At 43.9% G+C, this 16,739-nt stretch overlaps 1 protein-coding gene across 1 annotated transcript; it reads left to right on the top strand.

Moving 5' to 3' along the window:
• The first annotated feature begins 484 nt into the window (after nt 1-484).
• On the top strand, nt 485-4,078 carry LOC128436883 (neuronal pentraxin-1). Its single transcript, XM_053418792.1, has 5 exons — nt 485-947; nt 1,278-1,485; nt 2,193-2,434; nt 2,797-2,976; nt 3,377-4,078. Exons 1-5 carry the CDS (start codon nt 516-518, stop codon nt 3,596-3,598), a joined length of 1,284 nt encoding a protein of 427 aa, XP_053274767.1. The 5' UTR covers nt 485-515; the 3' UTR covers nt 3,599-4,078.
• The last annotated feature ends 12,661 nt before the right edge of the window (nt 4,079-16,739 follow it).

Below are 16,739 nucleotides of genomic sequence, written 5' to 3'. Positions count from 1 at the left end.
AAAAGTACCATCAGCTTCTCGAATATTATGCAGTTTCTTGAGTCATTTTATGATACACAGAGTAAATACTGTACAGTGTAAAGATGGAAAATCTGTTTAATGTCTTGAACAAGTCTACTCGGCCTAACTGAAAAACTATTCCGGTTAAAACTGGCTGATGTCGATTTGGAGGACCTTTTCTTTTACCATTAGTGCCTTACTGGGAACAAAGATCTGAGCTGAAATGAGTCACACACGTGGAACAGAGAAGGGATCTGATCCTGCCAGGCATCATCTCATAGTTCACTCTTTCCTTGAACTGTCGAGCGTCCACACGCGCTTCGCTCCGGTACGAATGACGTACGACCTTAACTAAGGGGCAGGGCGGTGTGCTCAGTGAAAGCGCTGCCTCCCTCACTGATGCAGAGGATGTGCCGCCTGTCTCCTCTATATAAAGAGCTCAGAGCTACCAGCGCGCACAGCTCCGTGGTGCTGACACCTCCGAGACACCGCTCGCCCACTCCCACTCACCCGCGATGACTGGAACCATGGACGGCTTCTCGTGGAAACTTTTTCTACTTTCCTGCCTGCTTGCTATGGAGGGCTGCGCGCAAGACTTCGGACAGACGCAGTTTATTTGCACGTCGGTGCCCAAGGATATGGACTTGTGCTCGGCGACGATGCAGAACAGCGGGCCGGCGGAGGACCTGAAGACCACGGTCATGCAGCTGCGGGAGACCGTGCTGCAGCAGAAGGAGACCATCATGAACCAGAAGGAGACGATCAGGGAGCTCACCTCCAAGTTGAGCCGCTGCGAGAGCCAGAGCCTCCCCGCGGCGGCGGGACCCGGCGGGAGGCGGCCGGGGTCGAAGAACACGATGGGGGATGTGTCCCGGGGAACCACGGACACCCTGGCACAGCTGGGACAGACTTTACAGACGCTCAAACAGAGACTGGAGAATCTAGAGGTAGGCAAGCGGAGGAGCGCAGGAGAGCGAGGGGCAAGTTAAGTAGATGGGCTGATCTGGTCCTTTCTAAGGATGAGTGTTTGAATGAAGTGCTGCAGTTTTATTCTGTACAGTCTCTGCTGAGGCCACATGTGTTTCAGAAGCCTGCATATTTTTTTAAAAGGCAGCCAGAGAAGTAAAGCAAGTTGCAGATAGCTGACTTTTAAACCTTAACAGTGAAGCAGCAGCTTGGGCAGGGCAGAGGGAGCATGCGCCCAGAGTTTAGCGCCAGAGAAAGTGTCCCATGTCCCCCCCTCTAACCCAGTGTCTGTCTCCCTCTGTCCGATGCAGCAGTACAGCCGAGGGAACAACACCGTGCAAGCCAACAGCCTGAAAGACCTGCTGCAAAACAAGATCGATGACATGGAGAAGCAGGTGCTGTCCCGGGTCAACACGTTAGAGGATCCCAAGCCGGGCGCCAGGAACGACACCGACCAGCGGAACCGAGTGGAGACCACGCTCACCTCGCTGCACCACCGGATTAACGACTTGGAGAAAGGTGCGTCTGGGAGCAGGGAGCGCAAAGCACAGAGCGGCTCCGTGTTGCTTTCAATGTTACTCTGTGGAAATTCCGCAACGATTATTGTTGTGTGATTTAATTGTTTTATTTAAATTTCGAGGGGTGCCTCCGCCTTTAGAGAAAGGAAATGTTCGGTATTAAAGCTCCGATGAGAAAGCGCTCACGGTGCCGCATCCATGTCGCTGCGCACAGTTCGTGTGAGCGCGGAGGGGAGAGCTGCATTGCTTTGCATATTTCAACAGCTCGCAGCACTTTTGATCCTCTCAGTTTGTGTTTCTCACAACCAAACCAGGGCTGTCCCACTGGCATTAGGGCAGGCGATGGGTCCTTTGCGTTTTGGGAGAGGTCAGATGCAGGATGCAGGGGGAAGTTTGCAGGTTGCGCCCCACTCTGGCGCGTTTAGGAGCAAATAGCGAATGCTTGTTCTGCTCCTCAACCCGTGGAAATGAGCGTGCGTATGATGCATGGGAGGGAGAGAGAGAGAGAAGGGAAGAGAAACAGCTTTTCATACACAATCAGATGGGAAATAGATATAAATGCCTTCCTCTTTATTAAAAGTTCATGGTTATTAATATGAGGTTTTATGAAAATTTCAATATGTGTATGGAAATGCTGGAAAATACTCACTATGCATGGATTTATCTGAATTGGGCAGAAAAAAATACGTACATGCATGTCCTTCACAGGTAAAGAGACCCGGCCAACAGATAAGTTCCAGCTCACCTTCCCTCTGAGAACCAACTACATGTACGCCAAAGCCAAGAGGAGCCTTCCTGAGATGTACACGTTCAGTGTGTGTCTGTGGATCAAGTCCAACGCCTCCCCTGGAGTGGGAACACCCTTCTCCTATGCCGTGCCGGGCCAGGCCAACGAGCTGGTCTTAATCGAGTGGGGGAACAACCCCATGGAAATTCTCATTAATGACAAGGTAATGACAAACTCAACAGTTTAACTCATATTTTATATCTTCGGTGCTTAGCTGTGGCCTTTTCGCATTCATACACATCATCCAACTGTGTAAAAGAACTCGCAGTGATTTACACAATAGGAAAGAGCGAGTCTATTTTGACCTAACATCTCTTCAGTGCCAGAACTGGAAATGGAATAAAAATAGGTGCTAATGCGAGCAGCAGAAGGTCTTTTTATAGAGCAACAGATATGTGATGGAGGAATTGATTCAGCAGGAAGGAGAGAAGGTGTGGGGAGTGCCTCTGCTTCTGAAGTGTAAAAAGGGGATTGTTGAGTGGAGAGAGAGACACGACTTATGAGGCGTCTCTGCTGCTGTTGCAGGTCGCGAAGCTGCCGTTCCTCATCAACGATGGAAAATGGCATCACCTCTGCATCACGTGGACCACCCGTGATGGGATGTGGGAGGCCTTCCAGGATGGAGTGATGCGGGGCAGCGGGGAAAATCTGGCACCATACCACCCCATCAAACCAGAGGGAGTGCTGGTCCTGGGACAAGAGCAGGTGGGTGCACAGTTTAGAATAACTGACCACAACCATAATGCACTTTGAAATAATCTCGGCCAATTATGGCTTTTATTTTAGGCAAAGATTATTGGTTGATATCTTGATGAAATGGAGATGATGCTTACAGAAAGTACATTTTTGCTTCTCTGTATGTTTTATACAGACAGTTTAAGTTCAGGATGAATATATAAGAATACAATATCAACAGTCCTCTCAGATAAAACTCATTCTGTCATGACATGTGATCTTATGCTCAAAGACATATACATTTTATCTTCACAAGAAAAATTGTGAATTTTTTTATTTCACCTTATAAATTGGGATTGTGAGCTTCTACTCAACACCAACTTCATTGTTCTCATCTAACACTGATGTTGAACACTGTCTCCTTCCATAGGACTCACTGGGAGGAGGCTTCGATGCAACACAAGCCTACGTTGGAGAGCTGGCAAACTTAAATATCTGGAATAGGAAACTTTCCATTGCTGAGATCTACAACTTGGCGACCTGCAACAGCAAAGCACCGGCTGGCAACGTCTTCTCCTGGACGGAGAGCAACATTGAAATATTTGGCGGAGCGACCAAATGGACCTTTGAGCCTTGCCGCTCCCTCAACTGAACTGCAACTTCACCGTTAAAAAAAAGGCCTCTCTGTATTTCTGAGCTTTTGTCGTTCTTGTCTTCATTTGAAGTTTGTTAGAGACTACTTGAGTTGTTGGTAAGCTTAAATCTGGGATTTCTATCATTCTTAAGTATTTATGTGCAAAACAACACTTTTCATCTTGAGGAAAAAAAAATCTTACTCGTCTTGGGAACCTCAGAGAAAGTATTGGTATCCGTTGCTCCTTTTTTTTTTTTTTTTCACTCCCCACGGACGTTCATTAAAAAAGCACACCTAAGCTTTTGGTTTTGGCTTATTTTGCCTTTGGACTGGCAGCTGGCAATCTGCGCCTTATGTTTGGACAATTCACGATCCAAGAGAGGAATTACATAACCGCCCCCACCCCTTTCCCCCTGGAGAGCGGGAGATTATGCTGTCCATCCACTCCTTGTCCGTGTTTGACGCCGTGACGTGGCATTTGATGCGGCACCGCTCACTGCGAGCCCCGACCTCCCGCCCTCCCCCACCACCTCCACCTCCCCCACCCACTCTGCCCCCACCCCTCCGGAACTTGCACTGTGACTGACGAAAAGGAACGCCAGGAGAGGAGGGTACGCTGAAGGACACTGCAAAGTCAAGACTGTGGTACAATTTGTGATCATTGTTTCGCTTCAAGTGAATCTGTAAGAATGTCGTTAACTCGCCAACATTGCTACAAAGCCTGGGTGCCTTGGGCTGGTGAAAATATTCAGCACATTCAGTATGTTTTCAGTTGCAAATTCAGTGTTTCTGTTTTATTTTGTTTCCCCGAGCTGGTTTGAGTTTGTTGTTCCTCTGGTAAATGTAATTTAATTACAGTTTGTTATCTGACATGATGTGTTTCGGCAGGTGTTTGTACTACTCTGTATTAGGAATGTTACAGTTTCTGTATAGTAACAGCATGAATGACAGAGTGCTGTGAAAGCATTGTTGAAATCTGCTTTACTATCTTCTCTGGGTCTGGGTTTTTTACTGTATTGTTATATGCTCCAAGCATGGCAAAACTGAGAGATGAAGAATTTAATTTTTGTAATAAAATTGTGATACTTAATGTCACAGTGCACTCCTGCCTTTGCTTACATGCCTCAGAAGGTGGGATCACGACAGAGGGAAAGGAGTGTGAGGTGAGGCGACAGAATCGCTGATCGAATCTAACTTTTCTACCATGTCACGCAGAGTGAAGAGCTGGGGAAGCTCCTCGCAGGATGAGTCAAGGTCACCAAGACAGGGCTTCGGACGAGAAATGAAACTGCGTGGGTGTCTGTGTGTTTCTATTCAAGTTGACTGCAGAGGATAACCCACTCGCTGCTTTGTTGTTCCTGCTGTGAGCTGCGGTGCCTGCGCTAAAGACAGCAAGGCTCTCGGAGGGGGGGGGAAAGTGCCTCGTCATATCAGCCTTTCAGTGGCTGAGTTCAAGTGAGTGCAGCCTAAGCTCAGACTGCAGCACTAAAGGCTTGACTTTGATTATGGATTCACTCAGATGACCTGTTGCTGTGGCTCCAAACATTTAAAATGAAGAGACGCCACTGGTGACTGTGACTTGATTTTCAAGTAGACACTTCATCTGTTACTTCTGCATCAAGTGGCGAGAGTGATACATCAGACTAGCATTTGTTTTATCAAACCACCATGAGACAGGTCTGAGAGGCTCTTCACAGAGGACAGCTGTTATTTTTCTTTAACATGTCACAAGTTGAATTATTTCCGGTCCAGCCTGACATTAAAGGAGACTTCCTCAAGCTTTTCCTACATACCAACGGAACTCTCATCGGACTACATGGCTTAAACTCCAAATTAAAACTTGACTAGAGATGACTTTCACCTCTTTCATCTCAAACCTTTTCAAGGCTTTAAATTCAGCCAACACTTACACTGTTTAAAGTGCCTTTAAGCTTGATTTTTTTTAAATATGTTCAACTGATAATTCAACACTTCAACTAACATAAAAATCTACTCATCAACACACGTTCAAAGGGCCTCTCTGCTCAGCTCAGAACTCTTCAGTCTTCCTCGAACTTAGATAATTAACCAAAATATATTCAACAAGTTTTAAAAATAGGATGTGCAGAGGATGCCCAGGGGCCCAGACTGATCAAAAGACAAAGGATTATAAGTCTGAAAAGTATCTCAAACAAATCCATGACTGAGGTTGGTTCAACACATTAACAAGGCAGTTATGCCACGATAAGTCCTAAACAAATTATTATGTATTTCTGTAAATTCTCCTCGCTTGTACATGTGAGACAGACCAGCTCTGACATAGTCCTCTGAATAAAATCCTCATTTGCAGCGCTCATCTTAATACTGCTGATACACTGTGGCTGAATGGCTGCCTCTTGCCTCCATTTCCATCTCACACCAGCTCTCCATAGAAGAGATCATTATTTTAGTGATAGTGCCAACAGATTACATATAGAGAAAAATTATTATCTATTCAGAAAAAATCAACTCAGAAAAAAGGCAAGCTTTCCAGAGGGAGGTAAAAGGGCAGGTTTGTATACTAGCAAACATCAACAGACACGTCAAACTTTTTTCAGCATGTCAGCGGTTTGAAGTTTCAATCCTCAGTGTGGGGTGAGCTCATGAATGAATTCATCGAGCCCCGACTGAAACATTATTGGGGAAAGACAAACTTGTAGGTCCTCAGAGAGATTTTTGTTCAATAAATTTTGGCTCAACCTTGACCTTCAAGTGGATTTTCTTGAGCTGAGGGGGAATCAGCATCACCTTTAATCTCCCATGACACAAGGCAGCCATAAGCCAGGGTCAAGAACCTGTTAAAACAATGACAAGGCATTAATACAAGCAGCATTTCCCTGTCGCGACATTAAACATACACACACACACACACACACACACACATACAAACAGGGCAGAAAACAATTTATGCTGTCCCTTAGCCACTCTGACAGATGGATCCCAAAACACTTGGGTTTATCAGCCAATTACATTTATAGAAAATACCAGGCTGCTAAAAGATGACTGGGCACTGGCCAAAGTGGCTGTCACTGTGGAACAACTTTCCAACCATACACAAGATTTCACTGGAAGTTTGCCCCCTTCCTTGGAAACCAAAATACTTACTCAAGGTTTTTAGGAAAGAACAGAGTAAACAAGACTTTTATGTTCAGGTGTTTTGATGAATGTTATGAAGGGGTACTAAATAATAAGGGGATGCTTAATGCCAAACACAGCACCCATTAATGGGCCCACAATCATACACACTGGGTCTGATTACTACACTCAGCTAATACCCTTTGGAAGTGCCGACAGAACACAGCTCTGCAGTGCAATTGCATTTGTGCTTCAGCGTTGTGCAGAATTGAAAGCAGATGGACTCAAATAGATCCAGGCAGATGATCTTACATCTTGTATACATAAGACACACTGATCAAGCCACTTCTTACGTGACCTCAATCTCAGCATTAACAGCATTACATGATGAAAGGGCTGTGCTGACAGCCTATCACCTACCTTCCCTTCACATAAGGACTGAGGACGCCACATGACTTGAGAACGATGTGTTCAACTTCTGGAGTGTCGTAAGTCTTTTTCTACTTCGAAGGTACAGTACATTACTAAATGTTCTGCTGGTGGAGCACATATTCTAGGACACCTCCTCACCTGGCCATGTAAACAGATGCTTCATGTACAGTAGGAGATGAGAAGGTGGCCTAATTTACTTTTAAAGACCACTCTGTCTCTTTGGTAAAGTGCCTTTCAAAAATGTACCTTTAGGGAATACATCATGTTAAGAGTATGCACAATTAAGACCTAAAACCGCCCTGTGTTTAAACAGAGCAGGGGCTATATCAATGGGAATGTGTTGTCTAAGCCTTAGTGGGAATCTGTTGTCTCACCAGGGCCTTAAACTCTAAGGCCCTGGTAAGACATGAATATATGATTCAGGAAGTCCAGTTGGCGTAAGCTTGTCTGCAATTCTGGGGCTCCTAAAGTCCAGCACTTCTGCCTTCTACCCAGCTTACACAGCACTGTTCTCCAGTGCCCGTTCAGGCAAGTGGCTGGTCCACATGTTGGTGGGGCCCATGGGCCAAGGCCCAGCCACCACACGCTCACCAGGGACCTCCCTTCCCAGGTCTGCATTCAGGAGGGGGCGCTATATTCCTATTCCGAGCGATGTTGGCCAGGGAGAAGACCCCAGGCAAGACCTAGAAATCACTGGAGGGATAACGCATTCCATCTGGCCTGGGAATGCCTTGGGACCCTCCAGGAAGAGCTGGAAAGTGTAGCTAGGGAAAGGTGTCTAGGATACCCTACTTGGCTGGTTCCCTCTGCATCCTGAGTCTGGAGACAATGCATGAATAAATGGATAGATGGATGGATGGCTAGAAGTCTAGTCAGTGGCAGAAGGCAATTTTTTTATTAACTAGCATATAGTATCTTTATTTCTACAAACACCTGTTTAAAATTATTTTTTTGTTGTTGTTGTACAAATGAAAGAATTTGCTTCAGAGATTCTGATAAAGACTTTCATTTATTTGAAGACAGAGCCAGGCCGGTCCTGCTGCTGACTTTGGGACCACCAATCATACAAACACACCATGCAGCACTCACAAAAACAACCAATGCTGTACACCTGGTTTTCTATCCACATTCAGATGATTGCTGAAATTACAACACAAGACATAAAAAACTATATAATGAGCTTTTGCACAAATAGATATTATAACAAATCCAGTCTGAATCAGTGATTAATTTGATTTCTGTGCCAAAATGAGTGTGTTCCATTGATTTAGTCCATTTTATTTGAGTAAAACGTAAAACTGTCATAATAAAATAGAAGGAGCCATGCAGCATTTTTAAAGATGAGGCCCCTTGAGTCAAGCAACCTGAGACAGACAAGATTCATGGTGCTGCATTATATCAATTCCTCCATGGAGGTTGTTTTTTCTTTTGGAGAGATTGAGTGGATAAAGACGTGACATCTCTGCTGACATCTCATTAATTCATAAGCTGTCCCCCATGGCAGAGGCAAGACAGGAATAATGCTTCGTTTCAGAACTGCAGCAATTCCTCTTGTTAATATTGGGGTGACAAAAGTGATGCCATGTAATGAGAGTTTTGGGGGCGCTGTGTTCAACAAATAAAACTTCAAATAATGTCTGCTGTGTTCCTTCAAATAGCAGCAAAATGGTGAAGTGTTCAAACAATCGACAACCTGCCTATTTCAGCTGTGGGGCAACTTCATGTGGAGCTTCAAGATTTGAAACGGTCTGAGGGATTTGACTCGGAGTAGATACCTCAAAGTGGAGTGCCAACATTTCTGTCTTTCTCCTCACACGGCTGGGAGACAGAGAGAACGAGAACCTTGTTCTCTTTTTCGTTTCTCCTCCTCTTCGTTCTCCTGGTGGGGGCTCAGAGAGACAGCAGGGAGTGAGACTCGTGGCATTTACTGATCAGCAGAAGCTTCCAGGAAGGCTGCAGGGAGGATAATGAGGCTTCCTGTGCAGACTGGGATCAAGGTGAATGTAGGCCATGCCGGGAGTCTGCTTTACTGGTCAAGACTCACTGTGGGACAAAACTCTCCACTAAATGAAGACTGGCGGAGACGTCCCACTCCGTTTCAGCCAGCTACTTTGAAAAAAACTAAGCTTTTATTTCTCTCCATATATAGCCTGAACATCACACAAGTCTCAGTGGGCTTCACAGACCCACAACACAAACAGTTCTAAACTTAAAGATGACAAAGACAAATTTACCTCTGAAAATAGCTCAGCACATTTGTTTGACTATAGGAGACGTCCTGGGAGAAACAAATCAAAGAGAGAAATCACCTCCTCTGATCCGGGAGAAACTAAAGGTGGGAAGAGGTGATGGCAGAGAACAGAAACAAATTTGAATAGATTTACAAATGGCAATAGATCGCAATCTAAACCGAACCCTAATAAGCCCACTACTGTATAATGACCACATTCTGACAATGGCTTAAAACCTGAAACAGAAGGAGAATTGTTTGTCTTGTTGCTGCTGTTAACCGAACAATGTCGAAATGTCACGATAAACTGCCACAAAGCAGATTCCTGATATGTCTCAAGATATTTAGGAACACCGCTAGGGTTGTCCTAATTGTTCTGGTCTGGGATGAAACAACCGGTATAACAAATACTGTTAAACTCATTTTCATGAATGGGATTAGGTTGTTTGAGCAAGTCGTTTGGCTAAAACCAACTGTGGGTAGCACCAACATCAATACCATCTGACACCTCGCCAATAAGGAGGAGCATTTCTAGCCATTGTATCATAGAGGTTAGTGTGACAAGTTTTAATAATTGAATGTGACTCACAAGGTTTTAAATTGATATGACAAACATGTCAGCAAATAGTTATTTACGTATTCTTATTTTCACATAAAGCAGATACAGAGCACTATTATTCCATCATGCAAGTTGGGTTAAGTCCAATATTATTTCCATGAATTCCTTTTGCTGCTGGATGCACATGTGCACATGCTGTATGTTGTCTGGTCTTAGGCAGGTATATGGTGCTTCACTGAATACAGCTACAAGCTGGGCCTGGAGTCAGTACTGATGATAACCCTACAACACAGAAAAGTTATTAAGGTCATGAAATCAAAACAATGGCCTAAAAGATACTAAAATTCTTGATGGAGCAGAGTGGATCAATGGGCTTATTATTCCTTTCATTTCCAAGTATTCATGTAATCCCCTGAAAGTATGAAACATGAAAGCTGTTTTTAAAGTGCCACTTTAAAAACAGTAACAGTTCCGTTAACAGATAATACCAGATTTCAAGCATAAACATCTAAAGGCTGCAGGCTCTCTTTGAAGGTGATATACCTCTGAGCTAATACCTGTGAGTAATTGCTGGGCTTAATTCAAATCAACAGTGACCCAAATGATTTTCTTCACATGAGAATGAGCCGTTGCCTTTGGGTAGAAGTAGTAAAAGTACTGAGCAGTGTATGTGTGTGTGTGTGTGTGTGGGTGTGTGCTAAAAGAGATGGGAATCAGATAATCAGCCTCTACTGTGCCATTAGATTCCATTGATTGTCTTGTCTCATCCACTGTTATGATGAATAAGACAGTGAGAGCAAAGACTGAATGATTGCCTTCGGCTCATTAGTTTGCTGAGCACTGACTGTATCTGTTGTTGCCCAATAACTCCCCGACAATTAACACCTAGAACTCTGCTTTTAATCAATTTAAAAAATAAAAAACATTCATCCCCAAGGCTGGGTTACCAATTGGGCAAAGTGTGCAAGGAGCCCACATCCTTTAAAGGCCTGAAAAGCCCTTGTTTCACATTTCTTATTTCATTAGATGCAAATGTATCACTGATCTGACACCATAACGGGACAATCCAAACCTAAGAAGTATTTTGTGGAAATTTGGAGTCAAAACCTAGAACTAGCTACTTTAGACACCTCTAGTAGGGATAATGATTTCAGCCATGTCTGTTTGTTTGTTTATAAGCAAGATTATGCAAAAACTACTGGATGGGTAGCCACGACACTTGTGGACTAATGCGGTATGGGTCATTAAATGGACGTCTGACGTACAATACGATGAGGCAAAGAGGCATTCTCTCGAGGAGGTAGTGATCAGACCACAGGCCTTACACTGGGACACACACTGATGAGCTAAACATGGCATGAATCAAAATGTAATTTAAAAACACAACTAAGAAAGAGCCAAATCTGTGTGTTTATCTGTGTTTGTTGTGATTGAATTTCACGCTTCACATTATTGCATCAAGTTGATTGTGTTTTTGCTCTGTAACACATTTCATTCCAGTGTTAGGGATTGTCCCAGACTGTCTCATGTAACAACCCATTGCCCACGAGCCCTCAACCCGAGCCAGTGTCTGTGTGAGCTTGCTTGAATCCCAAACAAGGCCGGACAACCCTGACAATCGGCCTGTTGTTTGAGATGCGGAAGCCTTTTGAAGTGTGCGTTTGATCTGAGCTCTCAACAGATGGGTTCTCTCGCCTGTGGTTCTTGGGCCTCTCAGGTGTTTCCTCCCTCTGTGTGCGATGACTTTCTCTCAGGTGATCCCTGGTTTCCTGTGGAGCTCTGGGTATATCTATGAATATTGACATTTACTTCAGGTTTATTATCATGTTTAAGATTCATAAAACAAACATACACGAGTTAAATCTCAGTCATACTCAGTCTCACTCCCACCATTCCACTTCCGATCCGCTTTGATTTATTAATGTGCCTAGCCCTAACCTACCACCACTTACCCCCTGCTGAATCCTCAATGAAATATGAATGTCTGACGCACGACAACAGGAAGTCAAGCAGGAAGCTGGAGGCCCATTGGGGAGGGTGCAAGGAGCGGAGCCGTCATCACCAGGAGTCCTGATCTCATTTAAAAGGTCGTCTCGGTTGAACTCCCCCATGGAAAAAGGAATCTGTGAGGCAGATGAAAATGACAGAGCAGGGATTTATCAGAGCAGAAGATAGATACAGAGCTGGTTTGCATTGGATTTTTTATTTTTTTCAAATCAAATGGAAACAAATGAATACTCTACTTTATCAGTTTCCCTGCGACACTGCCTATAACTTGATCTTTCGGGAAATTATTAGAAGAATTTGGGTCTCAACCTTTTTTGTGTGCCAGCCGGCAGCACCTAAGGAAGAGATAATGGAACAAAACTTGCAGCAGAAACTTTCAATTTATTTGTACTTTATGTGTTAATGTGCAAAGTTACTGTGTTTTGTCCACTGCTCATATTGAATGGTCTGATCTAAATAAACAAGTCACAAGTGCATTCACAGTAAAGGACAGGGTCAACACAATTTATTCTTCTCACCAAATGTTGACTTGAAGGTGGAGCCCCAGAGCTTAGGCATTAGACACGGCAACACAAGGGCTTTCAACCATGTCCCATTTTTATATAGTTAGCATTGATATGTTGTTAACAATGGTTATAGATTGTTTGCTTTTTGTTACATATGAACCATTAATGAGAGCAACCTTTGTGCAAAGGATTGTTTTTTCTAGTAATTGAATCAACACTGCTTTTAAGGAAGTCATTAGAGAGTGTCTTCTTTTCATATCAGCAAGTCTGATGTTTTACAAAATATTTCATATGCATTTATTTTGCATTGTGTATACATTAAATCATTAAACAGTACTTTTATGTATTCGTCTTATATTTATTGGTTTTGTGTCATTTGTTAGATTCCAAACAGCTTTTTATAAATTAGCAATTTGCCAGAAGTAGACCCTTTAAGGGCATTCTATTGTGTTCTTTTCTACTCTACTGTAGTCTATATAAAAAAGAAAGAAACCTAATTCTTCACCACTTGGCAACCCAAAAGGTTGCTCATACCAAAAGCCCTGAAAACATATTTTCAAGCCAGTGTATTGTCTGACAAAGTTAGATAAATGTTGTTCCTGATGATATATATCTACCTCCATACACCCATATGACATAGATTTTAAACTATGTCACGAGGGGCTACAAAGTTTTATAATTGATCCAAAAAGAATGAGCGAAGCTTATATTGGCTTATATGAATGTGTTACAGGAACTTTGAATTAAAAGTGTAATGAGTCCACTGACAGTACTGTTGGTTCCTTGTACTCTCAGAGTTTATATGCCCGTCGCTCTCGTTTTCCCCTCCAGTCTCCTCCTCCGCCTCCTTCATAAATTTAATTTCTCTGAACACAAAGCAGCCGTATGCTCTTAACTCATTTTACCCTTCCTGCATGTTCACCGTCCCTCAAGTTCTTTTTACTCTCTCTCCCCATGTTCTCTTTCTCGCGTTCTCTCTAGGGAAGCAGTTACAGCCCACATCTCACAGAAACAGGACATCCACCAGAGGAGGCCAGTGATTTCCACAATGGGGGGAGGGTGCTCAAAAGACGAGTGGGCAAGAATATCATGGGAGGGATGAAACAGAAGAGGACAAGAGGAGGAAAATAGGAAGAAAATTAGTCACTATGAGACGAGACGGTCAAAAGGTTTGAGAAACCCTTCAGGCCAAACATAGGCCCTGGACTTGTCATAAGTAGCTCCCCTCCACAGGGGTCAGTGCAGTGTAGGATGACCTGTGAATGGGATGATGTTACCTCCCACAGGGGGTTAAGTATATGGAGTGATCGCATATTTAAGGTCAGCTATATGAGCGGGAGTTTGCATCCTGACAGAGATTATCGCCGCAGCTCTCCCTTGAGTTTTGGGGGATCTAATGGTGGGACTCATCCTGGGATCATGGCCTTGAGGAGGGATGGAAGATACAGTGTCACAAGGAGGGAGAGAAAGCGGAAGAGGGAGCAGGCAACAAAGTGGATAGAGAGCGACAGATGAGGTGTACAGGAAAGAGACTGTGAGGGGAGGAGAGATAGAAAAAGGAGATGTGAAAGAGAAAAATGGAGCAAATGGAGCAAAAAGAGGAGGATATAAAGACAAGGAGAAGAAAGAAGAGAAAGGAGGGGGGATGAGAGGCAAAGCTGGACGAGGCTGACGACAGTGGAACAGAGGAGTTGCTGCAACTGGGTATACATACTATACATATTCCATCTCTGAAGCTGCTTTTCTTAACACCAACTCCCCACCCCTCACTTCACTCTCCTTCTCTCTCCCTCCCTCCCTCCCTCGTTCACTACCTCTCTCCTCCATCCCTCTCCCTCCCTCTCTCTCTGTGCCAGAGCACCGCAATAGCACTATGAATAATTGAACAAGCCTGAATCGGGATAAAGAATTTCTGTTGCGGTTGTGTCCGCTGCTGCTGCAGGCAGGCGTTCATGACAAAAACAAAACAACACCCACAAGCACAAACACAAACACAAACACAATGACTGACCGTCTTGTTTGCGTCAGTATATAAATGTGAGAGTACCCTTGAAGACACAAGAACACACACACTGTCTACACGCACAAGGTTAGAACTTGCATTCGGAATAAGTAGCCCGTGTTCGCCATCTCACAGTGGGGATTTGAGTAAAGCAGAATATTCAGCTACAGATGTACAGGAGCCTTTCAGAGCCTTGTATGACACTGAGCTGATGTTCAGACTCGGAGCCTGAAGGCGAGACAGAACCAGCAACGTTTGATAGGAATATTCCCACTCAGATTTCTACTGGACGGGAATGTGTGCAGGATCGGTTGAAGACATTATCCCCATGGGAAGAAAAAAAAAACACATGGGGACAAAAGTAAGAAGTATACTGCAGTAGATGTGTTTCTGTGTGTGTTGTATGTGAGAGGAAAGGGGAGACGGAAGTGCTGCACTGTTTGTGTTTCTGTGTGTGTGTGTGTGTGTGTGTGTGTGTGTGTGTGGACAGAAAACAGGCTGAGTACCTGAGCTGTGGAACCGAAGGGGAAAACGTGTGTATGTGTCTGAAAGAGGAGGATGGTGTACACACAGGATGATGTCAGGTCCGGTCAGAGCTCGAGCTGCAGCATGTGTTTGTGTGTCCGGCGTGTTTTTGTGTGTCTATATATTTGTGACAAATGCTCCAGTTCCAGCCTAATTGGCCCAAATCTGCCATTCAGTGGGGCCGGTTCCTCGCCCCTCCATGTGGCCCCCCCAGGAGAGAAGGAACATAAGTGACATATTAAGCTAGTTCCTTCTCTCTCTCACACAAACACACACAGTCACACACCTGCCCACTCACCTTACCTCCATCTGGGAACACTGCCAACGGATGTTCAGAGTAATTGCGGCAACTGTGTATTGTTTGATGCATATTTACAGGTATGCAGTACACAAACAGACAAACACACACAAACATACTGAAAAGAAAAAGTGGCCCACAAGTCTTCAAAGGTAAAAAACTATTTAGAACTACACCTCCTTAAAGTTTTAGCCTTGCAGGGGAAAGTTATCAGTCATTCATCTGTGCTGCTCTCATAGTGTAAGAGTTGACTTCCATGTTCGTGGCTGTTCTTAAAGCTAACATGAAACCCTACCATGCTCCCACTGACTACACTAACAAGCTGTAACGTGTTTACCATGGCCAGGGTTTAATTCAGTTTTTCATCAACAGAATTTATGGGACTGTCAAAATTTGACCTGATGATGGCACAAAATGTAAAGTCAAGCCATCAATACAGATATTGCAGTTCTTTTTGAAAAGAGTTTATTAAAGTGTCTATGTTTGTTTCTGTCAGCCCTGTGATAATCTGCCATATGTGAACCCTGCCTCTGGACCACTGTGGAATTTGGGGATTGGCTAACGGCAAAGGATAGGCTCTATAGATGTTGCCAGATCTGAAAAACAGCGGGTGGACATGTATTTCTAATAGATTCTTATATTTGGACCTGGTTTCTCTGACGGATGACAACTTATGTAAGGGGCCGAGGCTGTGACGTAATGTTTACTGTGTGTCGCCAATAATATGTCCCCCAAAGATTGTATCTAGGCTTGGGTTTATACAAATAAATGAACACCAAAGCTGGACACATTGAACACACAGTGATCTTTTGACGCTGCAATGCTGTAACAGTGCACTGCTCTTCAGTCATTCAACTTAAATAACTGCTCCTTCAACCCCACAGTGACAGAGGGGATGTTCATGTACAATTCACCAGAGACCTGGACAAGAGAACTAAAGTCAATTGACTTTGCTCTGCAAAAAGCATCAACCTCTCTGGCCTGTGCTCTCTCACACAGTGGTAAATATTTTAGCTGCTCTAAAGGTGTCTTCAACCCAACCCCTACAAAATCCCTATATGTATCTTTAAACATTCTGAAGTGTGTATTTTAGAAAACACTATAGATGCATCTGGAAATAAAAAGTATTTTTTCCATAATTTCGTTTCCTTTTTCCTCTTCCACACGGGACCAGACTTTAGTACATGAAGTAATCTGACACTAAGTCAGATTGTTTTTTTCATTAACTTACTGCATAGGAGCCCTTACTGAAACTGAACAGGAGGTGCAGCATTAAACTGTGCAGCAACATCGTGGCTGCATCTGTTGTTTTTTAATGGTAATGCAGAGCCAACAATTAGGCAAAATGTCAGCGGCTGAATGAGCTATGCTAAAATTCTGAGTGCATACGAGCAAAGTTAAATCAAGACGGCAAAGTCCAAGAGAGCTAAACTAACGTCTGCATGGTAATAACCGACACATTGCCACTAATTAGTCACTGCTACACTGTTTAGTTCAACACGATTCA

The sequence above is a fragment of the Pleuronectes platessa genome, chromosome 3 (assembly GCF_947347685.1).
Source record: "Pleuronectes platessa chromosome 3, fPlePla1.1, whole genome shotgun sequence".
Classification (NCBI taxonomy): domain Eukaryota; kingdom Metazoa; phylum Chordata; class Actinopteri; order Pleuronectiformes; family Pleuronectidae; genus Pleuronectes; species Pleuronectes platessa.
This window is presented reverse-complemented; position numbering and strand designations above follow the sequence as displayed.

Coding starts and splice junctions, on each gene's coding strand:
- LOC128436883 (XM_053418792.1), top strand. CDS start 516: ATGACTGGAACCATGGACGGCTTCTCGTGGAAACTTTTTCTACTTTCC. Junction 1,486..2,192: donor GATTAACGACTTGGAGAAAG/GTGCGTCTGGGA, acceptor TGTCCTTCACAG/GTAAAGAGACCCGGCCAACA. Junction 2,977..3,376: donor TGGTCCTGGGACAAGAGCAG/GTGGGTGCACAG, acceptor CTCCTTCCATAG/GACTCACTGGGAGGAGGCTT.